General features: G+C 44.0%; 1 protein-coding gene across 1 annotated transcript in view; it reads right to left on the bottom strand.

Annotated features, from left to right (window-relative positions):
* LOC309556062 (collagen alpha-4(VI) chain-like) overlaps positions 1-21,382 on the bottom strand; it is a gene marked incomplete at its 5' end in the record, with an annotated part of 225,801 nt that overhangs the window by 189,779 nt on the left and 14,640 nt on the right. The window contains 2 exons of the mRNA XM_082258374.1: positions 1,385-2,005; positions 18,691-19,287. Of these exons, the coding sequence (XP_082114500.1) occupies positions 1,385-2,005; positions 18,691-19,287 (1,218 nt within the window). The remainder of the gene's footprint in view (positions 1-1,384; positions 2,006-18,690; positions 19,288-21,382) is intronic.

Below are 21,382 nucleotides of genomic sequence, written 5' to 3'. Positions count from 1 at the left end.
GTCCCCAATCCCTGCATCATCATAGCACTTCTGTACCAGCTGCCCCCTGATAAGGCAATCCCAAACGCTATGACCTGGTGCCAGTTGCAGCAAACAGGCCTAGGGACCACTTGGGTTTCTGACCCATCTCCATCATCAGAAGCGGTTATTTTGATTCTGTGACCTGGGAGAGCTCATGCCACCTGCCAGGAGGTATCACTCCATGTGGTAGCAGTCATCTAATTGAGAGAAACATGGGCTTTAATATTTAGGTATTTTATATATAGGAATGAAGTTCAGGTTTGTCACTACCATGCTTTTAGGGTTAATCCTGCAACTTCAAGATTTGTGGCCCCAGCTGATTTGTGGGAGGGGGGGAGGTTGGAAGGGCCAATTAGGGGGCTTGGAGGTAAACAAAACAGCTACAGTGTTAGAGAATCGGAATTGGTTGTAGTGAAAACGAACCAACTACTTGGCTAGGGTCAGATAGGAAACTATACTTAAAGCAGAAGTACACTGCATCTGAGCACTACAAACTAAAGACACAATTTAATTAATTCTTAATATTCAAAGAAAACTTACCCATCCACCCACATCTCCTTGCTACGCTTTGCTGTTAAAATACTTTCAAAAACCCCCCTAACCATTAAGGCAATGGTCATCTTGAGTAGGGGCAGAAGATTAATGTAGCGATTACTTCCTGGAATCCATCTGCCCTTAGCTCAGACATGCAGGAAGAAGGATTTGCTGAGAAAGCCACCCCCCCCCCCTCCCCCAAAGACTCTTGGAATGTATGACATCTTTTACCTAGGCTTGGAAACCAGGAAGTAACTGAATAAATGTAAAAAAAAAAGTTTAAAACAAGTAAATATAAACTTTCCTATTTATTTACTAATGCTAGCACCATAAGGATTAAATTTGTCGATGTTGATTAAAAGAGTGAAGATCTGCTTTAATCAGTTCTGGCCTGCCCATTAGCAGATTTACTGCTACAGGGAGGGCCTTCTGTGCAAGATCACATATATACACGTGATTCTGCACGTTCCCCTACAGGGGACACACGTGCACTACCGGAATTAATGTTGGAATTAATCACAGCAGAAGGCGATCTGCGGGTACCAGCACTCAATGTCCGCTGGCACCCGCAGATCATCGGTGAAACACACCGAACGGAGATGTGCCTATGTAAACAGATTCATGTATATATATTGTATATTGTAACCTGTAGCATATACAACTAATATATTGCCTATATCTGGTTATAAGTGATGAGATTGTCTTTCTTTCTGTGGGAGAACTAGGTCAAAGAATAGCCCACTAATAAAAGTATTATCTAACACATATACCAATTTACTTCTATTTGCTGTCCTTTTTATGGGTAGGGGAGTTGATTGGTTCATCTTACCATCTTTCAAACTCCGGACTAGAGTTGGGATTGCAAATGATTGAACAACAATCTCTCGACACAGAAGCTTCTTTAATCTACGGAGAATATTTGAAAGCTGAAGAAAGGATTTTACAATAGAGATATGTTTCCGTGGTGGATGCGAAACTATGCTTTTCAGCTCTGTTTTGTTAGTATTTTGAAAACCAACTGCAAAGACCTCAACTCCAGACCGTCTTAGTTTTGCTGCAGGCCTAGAGGGATCATCTTTTGATTGTCCACTGGTCATGACCACAGCGATTTGCTGGACACCTTGGTTTGCTCTGCCACCATTTTCCAGAGAGAAGAGTTCCTTCCTTACAAAACTGAGAGCAGCTCCAGTGTGTGCCTGTCCTCCTCTGTATGGCAGCTTAGTTATATAGTCCAGAACTTCATACTTTTCCTTAAAAGTATTCAGTTTAAACTCTAGGCTGGGCTTGTCACTATAGAGAACTAAGCCCACCTGAACTTTGTTCAAGCCAATCTCCAAAGCATTGATAACCTTGTGCAAAAATACTCTTGCTAGCTGAAAGTTGGTATCACCAATATCACTGGATTCATCAATCACAAAAACAATATCAGCAAGCGAGGCACTGATGCAAACTAAAGAAAGAAAGAGAAAAATATTGTGAGAACAAAGTATAAGTGTGTCTTATAGTTAAGCCAGTGTAAAATGTTAATTTCATCTCAATTTTGAATACATTCTAAATTTGAGCCTATACGGAATTTTTAATAGTGCTGAAATGGTGTCAGCAGTTAAAAATTTATTCTGGCAACATCTTAGAATCCCAGATAAAAGCCTTTTGTTGATGCAGTTTTATGAAAATGCTACAAAACAGATATGGGGCATTAGAGAACCTATGCTTTGCCCGTGCAGTGAAAAGCAACAGGCTCACTAAACTGCCCCTCTCCCCACCTAAAAACACTTACTGTATCTTCTTGTTCCCCCAAATGTGGCTTCTTGGAGCAAAGTGATTAAGCCCGTTGTAAGCTTTAGGTCAAAATGTGGTGCATGTACAGGTCTGTGGATTTTTTTTTTCCTGACCCCATGTGGCAGTACTGGGTGAGAAAGTGGTCAATTGGCTAGCACCAGCATTATGGCGAGGAAGGAAGAGAATGAGTCACATGCTCCCCTCGAAACCCCCTTTGCTTAATTTTTCTATTGACTGTTGTTCCTAGGATAGAAAGAACCTGTTATTGCAGGCTTTAAACTACTTGTGCTAGGGGGATTTTATGTTTATCCCACTCCTGCTGGGCGTACATCTACTGTATATGCATCCTCACAGAAGTGAGTCTTTATCCGTGGGACCACATATATGTGCATGCTTCCAACACAGAGACTAAGCTCTCACTGATAGGTCTGGGTTTCATACTATTAATCGAGAACTGGAAGGCCCAGTTCCTGATCTCTGTGATAGTTTCTGATTTGCTATCACAGTGATCAAACACTGTACAGCCTACCCCTCTCTTGTTTTCTCCAATACAATGTATCTTTTTCTCCTTGCTAGAGGAGAAAAGTGTAAACAAAAAGTAGCGTGTGCATAAAAAAAAAAATAGCTAGATCAGGGTGTGATCTAGGCCAGTGTCTGGGTTAGAGTTACAGTCAAGGTTAAGGTTAACCACTTAAGCCCCGGAAGATTTTACCCCCTTCCTGACCAGGGGGTATTTTGCGATTCGGCACTGCGTGACTTTAACGGACAATTGCGCGGTCGTGCGACGCTGTACCCAAATGAAATTGACGTCCTTTTTTTCCCACAACCAGAGCTTTCTGGTTATATAGAGATATTTGATCACCTGTGATCAAATATCTCTATGTAGCGGGGTTAAACATGCCTAAAGACACTGTTTGATATGTGGGAAGGAACTAGGCTCCCTCTAGTGGTAGCTGCATGGAATTTCCTGGGCTGTGACTTCATTTTCACAAGATGAAGAAACTACATCTCCCAGGCTGCTTTGCAAGATCCAGGAACTAGGCTCCCTCTAGTGGTAGCTGCATGGAATTTCCCGGGCTGTGACTTCCTTTTCACAAGATGAAGAAACTACATCTCCCAGGCTGCTTTGCAAGATCCAGGGTGCACGGCTGCACCGCACGGCACTATGGGGGAGGTTATTTAAAGGAAGAGAGAAGCGCGCGAAGGGGGGGCCTTTCTGCGCTGGACTCTGAGGAACCAGCGAGCGAGAGTGAAGGACTGACACTGGATATTGGGCCAGAGCCTTTTAGCCTGGAGGGACGACGTGGAACCGTCCCATCTCAAGCACGAGGCACATTCCTGGAGGTCATACTGCTGTTTGCCGAGACCGGAAGTCATCCGCCAGAAGGACCCCGCGCGGCTGGCATATAGCCAAAGGACTGAGACCGCAGTGGAAGCGCGCGAAGGAGAAACTTCTGTTGGTGAGAGGGCACATGCCCAATAACTGACTTTATCTGCTGAAGAGACAGTTTTATCTACAGATAGCGGTAGCGCAGCAGGAGGTGATAAAACCCCGGGGTTTATCACCATACTCTCTCAGGAGACTCATAGACAAACAATAAGGTCTGTAAAGGAGTCGCCAGAGGCTTATCTCTCTCGCAGAAGTTATTGCTCAGTTACGCAGACACCCTGCGGTGACAACTAACAGCTCGTTGTTTTCTCTCTCTTGATCTTTATTCCTGATCTGGATTACAAATGAGCTCTATTCAATAACCTTGCTAGCGAAGATCAACAAGAAAGAAGAGAACTCTGGGGGAGGGACTCAGATAGGCCCACCTACCTGGTACTGTGTCTAGCCTTAATGCAGGAGGAGTGTGGGGGTATTCTTTTACCTTTTTAAAGCTGTTTTAAATAACCTTTTATGGACTTGTATTGTATTGTATTGTATCTCCCCTATTCAATTTGATATATAGTAAACTAAGTTTGGTTAATTACAATCTTGTGCGTTGTTCCATTGTGTCACCCAGAAGGACTACTATTCAAGAAGGTAACAAGGTATTGTTGCATAGTGAAGTATTGTATTCCAACCTGTGTATCTATTTGATAGTCCAGTCCTATTCTGGGTCAGTTGTGCCTGAGGAGGGATCGAGCCAATTTGATTGGGTTGTTAGGCAGGGTGTAGACCCAATAATATAATCAGCAGCTCCTGCGGGGGTGGTGCTACACGTGGGGGCTCGTCCGGGATTTCTACAGTCCTGCAACACAACCCTCTCAGCCATAGAATCCCCTCCTACGCAGAAATGGATCCTGTCGCTGCTGCTGAGTGGTGCAAGGAAGAGAATGTCATAGTGGAAAATGGCCTGGTGGTTGAAATCAAGGGAGAAGCCTGGACTGAAGAAAAGCTCCTCCCTGTTTTGTGGGCACTATCCACAGACAGGAAATTCTGGGTGATTGACATGAAAACTGACACCACTGTTCCACACACGTATGCACTGTGTGAGTGGAGGAAGGGGGTCCCTGATTATTTCAACGGAAACAGTGTAAAAACTACTGACCAAACAGAACTTTTCCTGATACACCCAGGAGTTCCTATTGCGGGTCCCTCATCCACCACTCCTGGGGTATCCAGCCAAGAAAAAGGTGTCCAAGAAGGGCATCCTGAGTCATCACCTTTGTTGACTTTTAGCTCAGAACTGTGTGCTGTTCTTGGGGAGATTGTGGCAAAATGTAGTAGGGACTCCTCGAGCTATTTGATGACTGGATATAGGAAGCTCCGGACATTCTCTGGGAAACAGCCTGTGCCTTCAGCAGAAGATGGGTTCGAAGAGTGGTTAGATACCGCCACTCAGGCTTTGGAGGAATGGGAGGTACCAGAACAGCACAAGAAGCAGAGAATCACAGAGAGTTTAAGGGGACCTGCATTAGAGGCTGTACGTAATCTAAAGCTTAGCAAGAAGAACTGCACTGCACAGGATTATTTGGACATTCTGCAAGATGTGTTTGGTCGGACGGAGAACGCGGCTGAACTTCTCTACCAGTTGGACCACTGTTATCAAGAAGAGGGGGAGAAGTTGTCCGAATTCATTAAACGTCTGGATAGGATTATCCACCAGATTCTGTTAAAGAAAGGAATAGACCCCCGGAAAATAGATGAGACTCGTGCACGACAGGTTCTGAAAGGGGCTCAACCTTTAGATCCCATTGCCATACTGTTACGAACTCGTCGAGATGGCGGCATTCTAGAATACCCCGATCTGATTCGAATGGTCAGAGAGGAAGAGGTCATGTTGGACAACAAGAAGAAAAGTCGGCAGTTTGACTCAACTGCCCGGGTTGGAGTGATAAGTGTGGAAGAGGGTGACTCTCAAGTTGAACTCCTAAAGACCCAAGTGTCTCAGTTGATAGAAATGGTGTCCATCCTGACTGGTCAGGTATCCACTCTACCCAAGGGGAGTATATCGGAGAGGCCAGATGAACCTGTTAGTCTCAGCACAGATCCAGAGCCACGGCCTGCAAGATTGTTAACTTGTTTCAACTGCGGGGGAGTTGGGCATGTTAGAAGGGTATGTCCCAGCTCAGGAAATGCTGCCGCGAAACCTCGCGAGCCAGCGGGAAACTTCAGAGGACACCGGTGAAGGAGTCAACCGGGTGTCCGCCAGTCTTAAGGGACTCCAGAAGTGGTGCAGGATCAGGGAAACTGAGTCAGGGGGTCAGACCCAAATATAATACCCTCAGTTCTAGACTCCGGGTTACTGAGGGAAGGAAAGTCAATGCACACCGGGTTCAGCGGGGGCCCAGATCAAGGAAGAAAAAGGAGAAGAGGGCCAGGGTACAGAGAACTGAATCAGACAACCAGGCTACATCAAGAGAATTCCCAACTAACTTGGTCGGGCCCTCCCCAGTGGTCTCGGTTCAGGTGGAAGGAATTTACACAAGAGCCCTCCTTGACACAGGGGCCCAGGTGACTCTTTTGTATAGAGACTTCTATGATAAATATCTTACCCATCTACCTTTGCAGAAGTTGGAAGATCTGGAGATATGGGGTATTGGGACCCAAAGTTTTCCCTATGACGGGTATCTGCCAATCAAGTTGACCTTTGATCCATCAGTGGCTGGTGAAGCGGAAATCTTCGACACCTTAGCGGTGGTCTGTCCTCGTCCACCAGGGGCCAACAAAAGCTCTCTCATCGTAGGAACAAACACTGACCTGGTAAGGCGCCTTCTGATACAACTGGTCCAGGGACAAGATGCTCAGGCGCCAAGGATCCATCCCATGCTACGGCAGGCCTACCAACGATTAGTGTTGGAGCAAGAGGCCCCCGCAGAAGGAGTTGGACGACTCTGGAAGCTGGATAGAGCAGAAAAGGTCTTACAGCCAGGAGAGGTGGCCTGTTTTAAGGCTTCTGTTAAACTCACATGGCAACAGCCGGGTCCCTTCATTATCTTTGAATCAGGTCAAAAGGAGAGACAGAGAGGGATAGAAGTGATCCCTGAGGTGATCCCTTTGAAGGTGTTACAGGAAAACCGTGGAAGGGTTTTAGTGAGTGTCAGAAACACCTCTATTACACCAGTGAAGGTACCGGCCAGAGTGCTCCTGGGCCAAGTCAACCCGGCTACCCCAGTTGCCCCCATTGATTTCAAAGAAAAGGAACAGGGTGAAGCGGTTATAGAGGAGCTTTGCTCTGGAAACGCTGCCCTCCCGCCGGAATGGGTGAAGAGGGCCAAGGCACAACTTGCTCGATGTAGGGAAATATTCTCTAAGGACGAGTTTGACGTGGGATGTGCCAGGAGCGCTACTCATAAGATCCGCCTGAGTGAGGACAAGCCTTTCAGGGAGAGAGTCCGGCGAGTCCCCTTAGGTGACTTAGAAGATCTACGTCAACAGCTGGCAGAGCTCAAAAAGATCGGGATTATCCGAGAATCCAGGAGCCCGTATGCTTCCCCGATAGTGGTAGTCCGGAAGAAAAATGGATCTTTGAGGCTTTGTATCGACTACCGAACGCTGAACAGAAGAACCATCCCAGACCAGTATACCACTCCTCGAATCGAAGATGCCCTACAGAGTCTGTCAGGGGCGAAGTGGTTCAGTGTGATGGACTTAAAGAGTGGGTATTATCAGATCCCCATGCACCCTGAAGATCGGGAGAAAACAGCCTTCATCACCCCTGTGGGGTTCTTTGAGTTCAATCGCATGCCTCAGGGGTTGTCCGGGGCCCCTGCTACCTTCCAGAGGCTGATGGAGAGGACCGTTGGAGATATGAATTTGATAGAGGTACTGGTATACTTGGATGATGTTATCGTGTTTGGCAGAACTTTAGAAGAACATGAGGAGAGGTTGGAAAAGGTCTTGAAGAGGCTACATGAAGAAGGTCTGAAACTTTCTCCTGAGAAGTGCCAATTCTATCAGTCCTCGGTCCATTACCTGGGCCATATCGTGTCTGAAGAAGGGGTGGCCACTGACCCGGACAAGCTGGATGCTGTTGCTTCCTGGCCGAGACCCACAAATGTGACCGAACTCCGGTCATTCTTGGGCTTTTGCTCCTATTACAGGAGGTTTGTGGAGGGGTTCGCCCAGATTGCCCGACCCCTAAATGAGCTCCTGAAGAATGAAGAAGATGATGTCCCTGAGTTGGTAAAGCCGGCGAAGTCCACCATAGGCCCCCGGAAGGCTAAGGAATCCATCCAGGATCAGTGGACCCCGGAATGCGAAGGGGCCTTTGTCCAGCTGAAGGAAACCCTAACCACTGCCCCTGTGTTGGCCTATGCGGACCCCACAAAACCATATGAACTGCATGTTGATGCCAGCCGAGATGGGCTGGGGGGGGTACTTTATCAGGAGCATGAGGGTCATCTGCGACCTGTTGCCTATGTGAGCAGAAGCCTATTGCCTGCTGAAAGGAATTATCCTACTCACAAACTTGAATTCTTGGCCTTGAAGTGGGCAGTGGTTGACAAATTGAAAGACTACCTGTACGGAGCTGAATTCATTGTCAAGACAGATAATAATCCCCTCACCTATCTGTTGACTACGGCCAAGCTGGATGCAACAGGACATCGATGGTTGGCTGCCCTCTCTAGCTTCAATTTTAGCCTGAAGTATCGGCCAGGAATCGGAAATAGGGATGCAGATGCCCTATCCAGAAGGTTGCATGTTCCACAGGAACCTGCGGAAGAATGGACTCATTTGGCTCCAGAAGGGGTGCGTGCCCTATATCAGGGAACTGAATTTCGATCCCGAGGAGGGTCAAGAGCAGAAGAGATTGGGGTTTCGGCTATCGGAGTACCCAAATGCTACTGCCAGGTGACCCAGGTTGAAGGGGAGGGTTTGCCCCGGCTGTCCAAAGGGGACTTGCGGAAGGAGCAGTTGGAAGACCCTTTGGGAAAACTTCTCTTGGAAGCCCTGGAGATCCAGAGCCCTGAGTTGCTTCTAACTGACTCCCCTCAGGGGGCCCGTCTGTTACATAGAGAGTGGACCCGGTTACAGATCAGAGAAGGAGTGGTCTACCGGAGAGGTCCATCTGAAGATCTGGAGGAGAAGTGGCAACTGTTCTTACCAGCTAAATACAGAGAGGGAGTTCTGGCCGCTCTTCATGATAATCATGGCCATCTGGGGCCCGAAAGAACCTTTCAGCTTGTCAGGGACAGGTTCTACTGGCCTTGTATGAGGGCCGAAGTTGAAGGATACTGTCATTCTTGTGTCCGGTGTATACAGAGGAAGACTCTGCCACGTCAAGCAGCCCCAATGGGCCATCTACAAAGTCAGGGACCCATGGAGCTGGTGTGCATTGATTTCCTTTGCTTAGAGCCTGATCTGAGTGGCCAGGGGAATGTCCTTGTGGTAACAGACCATTTTACCAGATATGCTCAAGCATTCCCAACAAGGGATCAGAAGGCCTCAACGGTAGCCAAAGTTCTTGTAGAGAAGTTCTTTGTACATTATGGGTTACCACAACGCCTCCATTCTGATCAGGGAAGGGACTTTGAAAGCAGACTGATCAAGAGACTGTTAGATATGTTAGGCATTCAAAAGACTAGAACCACTCCCTACCATCCACAGGGGGATGCCCAGCCTGAACGATTTAACAGGACTCTTTTGGATATGTTGGGGACTTTGAGCTCAGAGAAGAAACAGCATTGGGGCAAGCACGTAGCTGCCATTGTGCATGCCTACAACAGCACTGTCAGTGATGCTACTGGATATTCCCCTTATCGGCTGATGTTTGGAAGGGAGGCTCGGTTGCCAGTGGATTTGGCCTTTGGCATTTCGCCTGATCATACCTCTTCAGCATCGCATAGAGGATATGTGGACCGACTGCGGAAGAGTCTGAAAGCGGCCTATGACAAGGCTCAGGCCACATCTGATCAACGTGGACTGCGGAATAAAAAAAATTTCGACCTAAAAGTTCGGATCCATGACCTGCAACCAGGGGACAGGGTTTTGTTGAGAAACTTGGGTGTCCCGGGAAAACACAAGTTGGCAGACCGCTGGAAGTCCCAACCTTATGTTATCTGCAAGCAACTGCCAAACCTTCCTGTGTACCAAATTCGGCCTGAGGGAAGTGTGGGTCCATTGAAGGCTTGGCATCGGAACCATTTGCTGCCTCTCTCTGAAGCGGTTCGTATGCCCCCTGTGGAAGACTTGTCAGCGGCCCCTTCGACTTCTCGCCGGTCCCGACCAGTTACCAGATCTCAGACGATGCTCCCAGATGAGGGAGAGGGAAGTTCTCCATCTGAAGATTTGGAAGATGAAGAGGAGGTACCCGACTGGTTGTGGTCATCTCAGTTGCCAGAACCCACACCTGCCTCCCTGTCTTCGTCTGACTTGGCTGATAGAGGAGCCCTTCGGGCAGAAGCCCCTGAATTCATACCCTTTCATATGCTTCCAGAAGAAGCAGCTGAGGATGAAGATCCTGAGGAGGAGGTTGCACCCTTCTCTGAAGAAGAACTGACCTCTCTTGAACCATCAGGTGCCTCTGTGTTGGAACATGAGGAGGGGGACATGGAAGAATCCTCAGAAGTGCCTGATCCTAGTACCTCTGAGAGCATGCCTCCACGGGAACAGAGGGAAAGGAGAGTCATTCACCCACCTAAGAGACTGACCTATGATCAATTGGGTGAATGTTCGGAAGAAGCTGTTTTTATCTCCAAAAGGTCTCCTGACCAGCCTAGTTCCTCCACTGTAGATTTGGTGGGGGACAACCCTAGCTCACCCCCAGGCACAACTGTACAAGCCACCCAAGTTTTGGGGGGTCTGTGAGAGATCATGAGAACAAAGTATTGAAGTAGAAAACGTTTGCATTTAAGTTTGTACATAAGGATATTGGGTTTGGCCATTATAATAAGCACAGTTTTTGATGTTCACAATTTGGTTTACTTTGTGAGTTAATGTTTGCGCACATTTTGTTGCTCTGACCTCACTATATGTTTTTTTCTCTTTCTCACCTTTTGATGTTTTTTTTTCAACACAAACTTTAAGATGTAAGTGTTTAAGAAATTGCAAAGGCACAAGTGCTTTTTAAAGGAGCACTATATAAAAGCACTAGAAATCAGCACTATATTAACACTGTAGAAATCACTTATTTGCTTATTAATTGCACTTTATCGTTTTACTGTTGCACTGCTATTAGAATACAAAATTGGATATATTCAGATTGACTTATTTCAGCAAAATGTTAATGTTTTTGTTGTATAATGCCAACCTATGCACTAGGGTACATACTGTTGACCTCTTTGGGGACCAAAGTTTCTCAAGTGGGGGGAGTGTGTAGCGGGGTTAAACATGCCTAAAGACACTGTTTGATATGTGGGAAGGAACTAGGCTCCCTCTAGTGGTAGCTGCATGGAATTTCCTGGGCTGTGACTTCATTTTCACAAGATGAAGAAACTACATCTCCCAGGCTGCTTTGCAAGATCCAGGAACTAGGCTCCCTCTAGTGGTAGCTGCATGGAATTTCCCGGGCTGTGACTTCCTTTTCACAAGATGAAGAAACTACATCTCCCAGGCTGCTTTGCAAGATCCAGGGTGCACGGCTGCACCGCACGGCACTATGGGGGAGGTTATTTAAAGGAAGAGAGAAGCGCGCGAAGGGGGGGCCTTTCTGCGCTGGACTCTGAGGAACCAGCGAGCGAGAGTGAAGGACTGACACTGGATATTGGGCCAGAGCCTTTTAGCCTGGAGGGACGACGTGGAACCGTCCCATCTCAAGCACGAGGCACATTCCTGGAGGTCATACTGCTGTTTGCCGAGACCGGAAGTCATCCGCCAGAAGGACCCCGCGCGGCTGGCATATAGCCAAAGGACTGAGACCGCAGTGGAAGCGCGCGAAGGAGAAACTTCTGTTGGTGAGAGGGCACATGCCCAATAACTGACTTTATCTGCTGAAGAGACAGTTTTATCTACAGATAGCGGTAGCGCAGCAGGAGGTGATAAAACCCCGGGGTTTATCACCATACTCTCTCAGGAGACTCATAGACAAACAATAAGGTCTGTAAAGGAGTCGCCAGAGGCTTATCTCTCTCGCAGAAGTTATTGCTCAGTTACGCAGACACCCTGCGGTGACAACTAACAGCTCGTTGTTTTCTCTCTCTTGATCTTTATTCCTAATCTGGATTACAAATGAGCTCTATTCAATAACCTTGCTAGCGAAGATCAACAAGAAAGAAGAGAACTCTGGGGGAGGGACTCAGATAGGCCCACCTACCTGGTACTGTGTCTAGCCTTAATGCAGGAGGAGTGTGGGGGTATTCTTTTACCTTTTTAAAGCTGTTTTAAATAACCTTTTATGGACTTGTATTGTATTGTATTGTATCTCCCCTATTCAATTTGATATATAGTAAACTAAGTTTGGTTAATTACAATCTTGTGCGTTGTTCCATTGTGTCACCCAGAAGGACTACTATTCAAGAAGGTAACAAGGTATTGTTGCATAGTGAAGTATTGTATTCCAACCTGTGTATCTATTTGATAGTCCAGTCCTATTCTGGGTCAGTTGTGCCTGAGGAGGGATCGAGCCAATTTGATTGGGTTGTTAGGCAGGGTGTAGACCCAATAATATAATCAGCAGCTCCTGCGGGGGTGGTGCTACATCTATATAACCAGAAAGCTAGAGATATTTGATCACCTGTGTTATATAGAGATATTTGATCACCTGTGTGATTTTTTGATCATGCGCTATAAACAAAAAAAAAGCGACAATTTTGCAAAAATAACAATATTTTTCAAATTTTTTCACATGAAATTCCCCCCCAAAAAAATGTAAAAATCGAAATTTTTTAACATTTTAGGCCAATTTGTTTTTTGCTTCATATGTTTGGTAAAAAAAAATTGCAATAAGCGTATTTTGATTGGTTTGCGCAAAAGTTATTGCATTTACTAACTAAGGGAAAGATTTTTGTCATTTTTATTTTTATTTTTTTTAACGAGTAATGGCGGCGATCTGCGTTTTTTTTTTTTTTTGCGGGACTGCAACATTGCAACGGACAGATCGGACCCTTGACTGACATTTTTGACACTTTTGGGGGTACCAGTGACATTACTACAGTAATCAGATCTATACATATGCACTGTTACTGTAAAAATGACACTGGCAGGGAAGGGGTTAACTTTATTGGAGAAGGAGGGGTTAAGTGTGTCCCTAGGGGCGTACTTCTAACTGTAAAGAGGCGTGGCTTTTCATGTAACAGCAGAGATCTATGGTCCTACATAGCAGGACCGTATGATCTCTGCTGTTACACAAGGGAGAATGACAGGCGGCTTTGTTTACATTAGCCGCCTGCCTTTCTCCCTCTGTAACCGACGATCGCAAGTGACCGGCGGACATCGGGTCCGCCGCTCACACGCGCGGGGATCCCAGTGAGCGAGCGGGGGCGGGAGCGCGCCTCCGGCGACGCACGCTTGCCCCCTATTGGCTCGCAGGCGAGTGACCTACCGGTACGTCACTTTGCCTGCACGGGGCTGACCGCCGCAGTATATATACTTGCGGCGGTCGGCAAGTGGTTAAAGGTCATGGTCAGGGTCAAAAGTCACAGTCAGTGTATTTTAGATAGGGTTAAAAACGCTTTTTTTTTAAAAATGTAGTATAAGTGTCAGTTAGGGGTTTATTTACTAAAGCTAGAGAGGGCAAAACGAGTCACAATTGCAGAGAAACCAAACAGCTTCCATGTGGTATTGCTAAAGCCTAATTAAACAAGCTGAGGTTAGAAGCTGATTGGTTTCTCTGCAGAATTGTGACCAATTTTGCCCTCTCTAGCTTTAGTAAATAAACCCCTTAGTGTCAATATCAGCGTCAGTGTGTTTTAGGTAAGATTAAAAAAAAAAGCTAGATGCGCACTATTGTTTCTGGGCTGTACTATGGCTGCAAACAACAAATAATATACATTAATGTATAAGGTATTACTGCAATCATCAGGAAAATGTATTTTGGGTTAATCTTTGGTGGTAAGTTATAGTAATAGCAAGAAATATACAGCAAAATGTAAAGCCCAATTTGTCCTGAAACACCAAGATACGTGGTAATTCACCTGGATTCACTAAGTGGTTGCAATGATATATTCAGTTTTACTAACACGTGTCAAGTTACATAACTGTTTTTAGACTTGCTTTAGATTTGCTTTACCCTCTGTCATAAAAAAGGGTAAATGATGTTATTTTTTCCATAAAAAGTTTACAAGCAAAGTTATTCTAAATGTACTGTGTTATTTGAAACATCTTTATTAAAAACCACTTAACCTCCCTGGCGGTATGATTATGTCAGGAATTACATACCAAAAGCGGTACAATTTTTTTCATGGAAATTTGGCATTATGTATTATAGGCCTACAATTCTTAGTAATTACTGACTTAAACCTGACCAAAACAAGAGTCTAGTAGACATCCCAGATGTGATAAATTTGAAACACAAACGCATGAATTATAATCAAATCAATAATTTAATATATATACGTGTGTATATAGGTATATGTGTATATATATATATATATATATATATATATATATATATATATATATATATATATATATATGTGTGTGTGTGTGCATATATATATATATATATATATATATAAATATATAAAAATATATACACATATATATATATATATATATATATATATATATATATATATATGCATATATATATATATATATATATATATATATATATATATATATATATATATATATATATATGTATATGTATATATATATATATATATATATATATATATATATATATATATATATATATAATATAAAATGTGTTATGTGTTTGTGTTTGTGTTTTGTGCAACGTTTTTTGAATTTCCCTCCCTAGTTCCGCTCCCATGCAGCATTGCTGTTGCAGGAAACGGAACTAGGAAGTCATCACACCGACGGAGGACGGACGAGCGGTGGGACTCTCGGCTGGCGGTCACAGCAATGAGAGATCATCGCTGGATCGCCAGGAGAAGGTAAGAGACACCGCTGCGCTCTCTGCACATCTACCTCGAGCGTGACTCGGGGATACCGATCCTGGACTAAAAAATCCACCCGAGTCACGCTTGGGATTAACGCCAGGGGGGTTAAGGACCGGAAGGATATGCACTCTTAATGACCAAGCCATTTTTTGCGATTCGGCACTGTGTTACTTTAACAGGCAATTGTGCGGTTGTGCGACACTGTACCTAAATAAAATTGATGTCCTTTTTTCCCCACAAATAGAGCTTTCTTTTGGTGGTATTTAACCACCTCTGCGATTTTTATTTTTTGCGCTATAAAAAAAAAAGAGCGACAATTCTGAAAAAAAAAAACAACAATATTTTTCACTTTCTGCTATATAACATTCCCAAAAATATAAAAATAAAAAATTAAAAGTCAATTTGTTCATCCTTTTAGGCCAATTTGTATTCTGCTACATATTTCTGGTAAAAAAAAAAAAAAATCCCAATAAGCGTATTTTGATTGGTTTGCACAAATGTTATCACATCTACAAACTAGGGGAAAGATTTATGTAATTTTTATTTTTTTTTTTTTTATTTATTTATTTTTTTGCGCCAGAAGATTCTGGTACTGGAAGATACTGGCACCTCCCAGAACTAAACCTGTACTGCACACTTCCCTATACATACTGTACCAAGTGTCTTGGAATCTGCAGGAAAGTCTAACATTTTCTTGCACTGTCCCACAGAGTCTGTGTCCCACAGGCTGTCCTGCAGTTTCCAGAATACTGTACAGATTGCTAAGATCTGCAGCAAATTCCTCCTGCTCCTGCAGTGTCAGCTGGCTTTAGACCTTTGTGGCTGACACTCAAAAAACAAGATAGCTACATCCCTGGGGCTGCACCCCCGTCAATCAGACCCTGTCCTCTCCACTGCTATTTCCCCTCTCCCTTGCATGCACTTGTGTAGTGGAGAATGTATTGTTCTGCTGTGAGTCAGTTTGCGACTGTACAGCAATGATGGTGCTTCATGAGGCCCTATGTCTTCCAAAATGCTGTAAATTTCTGGAGCCTTATCAGAATGGAGAGTCTTGGTTTTTGCATGAAAATGCTAAGGGTGTAGGTTGTAGTGCTTTGGTGGCTGAATGGTGGAGGAGGTCCGCGTCACTTTCACAGTACCCTATTTCCCCTTCTTCTGCGTAGCCACCATAGTGGCACAGCCTCTCACACCCACCCCTGCAATCTGCCTTGGAAGGGAGAAGGGAAAGGGACAAAGTTCTAGTCTATGGTACAGAGGTAGATGCAAAGGTATAGAGGTAGCATTATAATAGCTGATAATAATACCTGATTACACCCGTATGTTGTGTTACGTGGCTGATTCATTTTGAATGAAGATCTCCACATATAAGACCTCCACAACTCTCTTAATAATAAATGTAGCCAACCACATAGCACTGCACCACAATTTACAGATCAATAACATTTATGCATTGTTGTGCTTAGTGGCCTGGATTTTACAGAACAGTACTTGGATTTTGGACAGTGGCCCACACTGGCCATGTTTCCAGGATTCAGGACACTATTGGCACTTTTCCACTGCAAGTACCGGCTCGGCTCCACTTGGCCCTGCTTGGCCCGGTTTGGTTTTCCACTGCATGGTACCGCATGGTACGGTGTAGGAACAGTTCGGTACGGCTTGGTACGGTTTGCTTTTCCACTAAAATAGTACTAAAGTAAGTGGGTGGGATAACAACGATTCTCTGACCAATCAGTGGCTAGTAGTGACAAACAGTCAAGGCTGCATGCAAAGGATTGTGGGATACGGTACCGGAACGGCCCTCTTGGAACCACAACTGAGGTGGTACTGTTTAGAGAGCCGTACCATTTGGATCCATGTAGTGGAAAAGCGCCGCCGTACCGTACCATGCGGTACCAGCAGTGGAAAAGCACAAAAGCGAGCCGAACCGTTCGGTTCCATGCAGTGGAAAAGCACCATATGAAGAGTGTCTGCAGGGCGCCAAGTTCTAGAACACTGTCAGTGTTCTATCACATACAGCACTAAAACTATGCTGCCCCTGTCATTCAAATTGGTATCTTGCCTCTTGCTCCAAAAGACACCAATAGTATGGGATTTACTTTATCACTGACACTAACAATAAGGCTCCTTTTATTCCACTTACATCAATGATAGAGTCCGTTTTATTTTACTGATACCAACATGGGGGTTTACTTTCTTCCACTGACATCAATTACAGGACCCATTTTATCCCACTAACTGCATCAATGGAGCCTATTTTGCTCCCACTGTTACCAACAACAGAGCTTATTTTATTCCACTGACACCAATGATGGCGACTGTAGAATGATGGAGCATATTTTACTCCTATTTTCTCTTCAGTTTATCCAAATGCCCTAATTGTTCTAACATATAGTAAAGCTTAGAGGAAAAAGTGAAACACTACAAGCCTTACCATGTGCTATATTTTACATCACATACTTCTGACCAAAGTGTTTATTGTCTACACAGTTGCAGGTTGCTACATCCACTGACTATTTTATGAAATTCTTCTTTATTGTAGGCTGAAAGGCATTTGTTTTAAATTATTGTGCTAAATGTTGTAGATATGTTTATTCGATTCTCACCTGTGGCACAGTAATTAAAGTACACTACGTAGATAGAAGGACTTTGGCAAATGTGTGCCATGTATGCAGCAAGCAGGCTCAGGTTTTATTCAACCACTTGCCGACCTTCCTACGTACATATACTGAGGGGCGGCGGCCCTTCTATGCGAAATCACGTACAGGTATGTCATCTCAAGCTTTCGGGTCTGCACAACGCACGCGCGCCGGCGGCGACCTGCTCTTACTGTGATTGGAGAAAGCGGGAGCCAATTAGTGGGTCAGGCGGACCCGACGTCAGTCGGGACCCACCAATCATTTCACCAGAGAGGCAGAACGGCGGTCTACCTATGTAAACGAGGCAGATCGTAGTTCTGTCACAAGGGAAGCTAGAGATCCTGTGTTTCTGCAAAGCAGGAACACAGATCTCTGTCTTCCCACAGATAAAGCACTCCCCAAAACAGTTAGAAAGCACTCCCTAGGGACACATTTAACCCCTGATGTTAACCCCTTCCTTGCCATTAGTACAGTGACAGTGCATATTTTTTTAGCACTGATCACTGTATTGGTGCCACTGGTCCCCAAAAAAGTGTCAAAAGTGTCACTAAGTGTCCGATGTGTCCACCCCAATATCGCAGTCCCGCTATAAGTCGCTGATCCCCGCCATTACCAGTAAAAAAAATAAAATAAAAAACATTTCATAAAAATATCCCACAGTTTGTAGACGCTATAACTTTTGCGCAAACCAATCAATATAAGCCTATTGGGATTTTTTTTACCAAAAACATGTAGCCGAATATATATCGGGCTACATTTATGAAGAAATATGATTTTTTTTACATTTTTTTATTGAATGAGTGAATGAGTTTTATAGCAGAAAGAAAAAAAATATATATATTTTTTTTTTTCAAAATTGTCGATCTTTTTTTGTTTATAGCCGAAAAAATAAAAACCACAGAGGTGCTCAAATACCACCAAAAGAAAGCTCTATTTGGGGGGGGGGGGGGAGGATATCAATGGTATTTGTGTGCAGTATCGCACGACTGCATAATTGTCAGTAAAAAGTAACACAGTGCCGTATCACAAAAAATGACCTGGTCATGCAGGGGGATAAACCTTTGGGAGCTGAAGTAGTTAACCATTCCCTTTACGATCTTTGCAATATTAGCACAATTTGACCCTACTCACAATTCGGCACTATGTTGTCATAGGGTTTGAACATAAAAAGTATAAGCTTCACAGGGACAAATGCCAAAATAAATGGCAAAAACTCTCTGTTCAACTTACTGCAGCATCGGTTGGAACTATATACTGTACATTCATAGAAAAGGTTAATCTGCTGTACCTCCTGGAGTATCTGGTATCAAAGCAAACTGCAGCATTTCCTGAGTGACAATAGTACTAATTATCTGTTGCTCTGTATCTCTTATGCCTTGCAAATCCCTCAGTTGGAAAGCAAAAGGATCTGTTGCTATTTCTTCTAATTCTCCTTTATTTGAGTTCCGAATTCCAACTGCAATCGCTGTTACTCCAATGCTTTTTAGCTGCTGGGCATATTCAGTGATGATATCTTGAGATTTTGCAGATGTTATGATAACTGCAAACTGTGATAATCCTTGGTTAATGCGGCTCCCAGCTTCTTCTACAAAAAAAGTAGTGCGCAAGTAATCTAAAGCACTTCCTGTGTTTAAAGGGCCACCTCTAAAAGTAATATTTTGAACATGATCTATCACTTCTTGCTTGGTGACATAGGTGTTCAGTAAGAACTCAGTTTGTGCTGCCCCACTGTACTGTGCCAGTCCAACGCGATATTTATTAATACCCACATCAAGTTGTTCAATTATTCTTGTAATGAAAACTTTGATTTGCTGAAATACTGCAGTTCCAATGCTTGAGGAAGAGTCAACCAAAAATACAACATCTGCATAACGTTTTGAAGAAGCTGAAAAAGATGAAAAACCATTTTGTAAGATCTATAATAACATACCTCAAACTATAACCATCACTGTTGACAGATTTTTATATTAGATCTTATTTTAGATTTTTTTTTAATGTAAGATTTAGGCAAAGAGATTTCCAACTACCGTATTTACTTCAACAATCAAAATGGTCAATCATTTCTGCCACTCGAGAAAATCCAGAAGCAGGGTTCCTTTCTTTCGAACCTCATTATCTTACCAACTTGTTTGAATAGAACTGTTTGTTGGATATCACTCATAAGCAGAAAATGTTTTCCACTTCCTAATCAGTGATCACTATTTACATCTAAACCACTGACAGTCTAGTATAACCTCAGAGAAGTTTTATAAAAACATCCTCTCTGTGGGAAATACTGTGTTCATAGGTTTCCAGCAGACATAACACAAGTAAGACAGAGCACATATTTGATAACATCAAGACAATCAAAGTAATCTTTATAAATCAAAGTGGATACGTTGACAAAAACTGATTTGAGAACATCAGATACACAGAGTTGGCCAGATGATACCAATTCTTTAAAATTAATTCACGATTCGCTTGAACATGTGAATAATGAATCAACTGAGATGGCCAGGGTGCTCCGAATACCACAATTGCTAAGTCATAACTCCAAGCATTAGTGGGTGTTTAAAGAGGATCCTTATCCTGAGCTTGCTGAGTTAGCTATCCAGGTGTTTCACGTCCTGCCTGCACCTTTTTCAAAACATGGCCCATAGAGAAATTGCATGGTCATTTTGACCATGTAATTTCCGTGTGGTTCTTGCACCTGAAAACGCGCTGCATTTTTACATGCGTGGGGGTGCCATTCAGAATGAATGGCAGCCCCACGTGTTTTCTCACAGCAGCGCCTCTTTCAAATTAATGGGCTGCCATGCCCACGCAAACGCAGGCCAGAAAAACATAAAGGTGTGAACCTAGGCTAAGGCTCAGTTTACCCTTTTGCGTGTGGCTGCGGGTGCGGGAATCGCAGTGTTTATTGCAAATTGGTCTGCATGGCTGTCGTCCCAGAAGGAAGCCTCTTCTAAAGATGATGCACAAAAAAAAAGCGCTAACAGTTTGCTGAAGACAAGCAGATTAAGGACATGGATTACTGGAACCATGTCCTGTGGTCTGATGAGACCAAGATAAAGCTATTTGGTTCAGATGGTGTCAAGCGTGTGTTGTGGCAACCAGGTGAGGAGTACAAAGACAAGTGTGTTTTGCCTACAGTCAAGCATGGTGGTGGGAGTGTCATTGTCTGAGTTTGCATGAGTGCTGCCGGCACTGGGGAGCTACAGTTCACTGAGGAAATCATGAATGCCAACATGTACTGTGACATACTGAAGCAGAGCATGATCCCCTTCCTTAGGAGACTGGGTGGCAGGGCAGTATTCCAACATGATAACGACCCCAAACACACCTACAAGATGACCACTGTCGGTAAAGGTGATGGACTGGCCAAGCATGTCTCCAGATCTAAACCCTATTGAGCATCTGTGGGGAATCTTCAAATGGAAGGTGGAGGAGCACAAGTTCTCTAACATCCACCAGCTCTGTGATGTTGTCATGGAGGAGTGGAAGAGGACTCCAGTGGCAACCTGTGAAGCTCTAGTGAACTCCATGCCCTAGAGGGTTAAGGCAGTGCTGGAAAATAATGGTGGCCACACAAAATATTGACACTTTGGGTCGAATTTGGACATTTTCACTTGGGGGTGTATTCACTTTTATTGCCAGCGGTTTAGACATTAATGGCTGTGTGTTGAGTTATTTTGAAGGGACAGCAAATTTACACTTTATTTTTCATTTATATTTTATTATATCTGTTCATGTGACAACACTGAAGATATTACACTTTGCTACAATGTAAAGTAGTGAGTGTACAGCTTGTATAACAGTGTAAATTTGCTGTCCCCTCAAAATAACTCAACACACATCCATTAATGTCTAAACCGATGACAACAAAAGTGAGTACACCCCTAGCAAAGCATATCCAAACTGGGCCCAAAGTGTCAATATTTTGTGTGGCCACCATTATTTTCCAGCACTGCCTTAACCCTCTTAGGCATGGAGTTCACCAG

This window comes from Pelophylax lessonae (assembly GCF_965119305.1).
Source record: "Pelophylax lessonae genome assembly, chromosome: 5".
Classification (NCBI taxonomy): Eukaryota; Metazoa; Chordata; class Amphibia; order Anura; family Ranidae; genus Pelophylax; species Pelophylax lessonae.
This window is presented reverse-complemented; position numbering and strand designations above follow the sequence as displayed.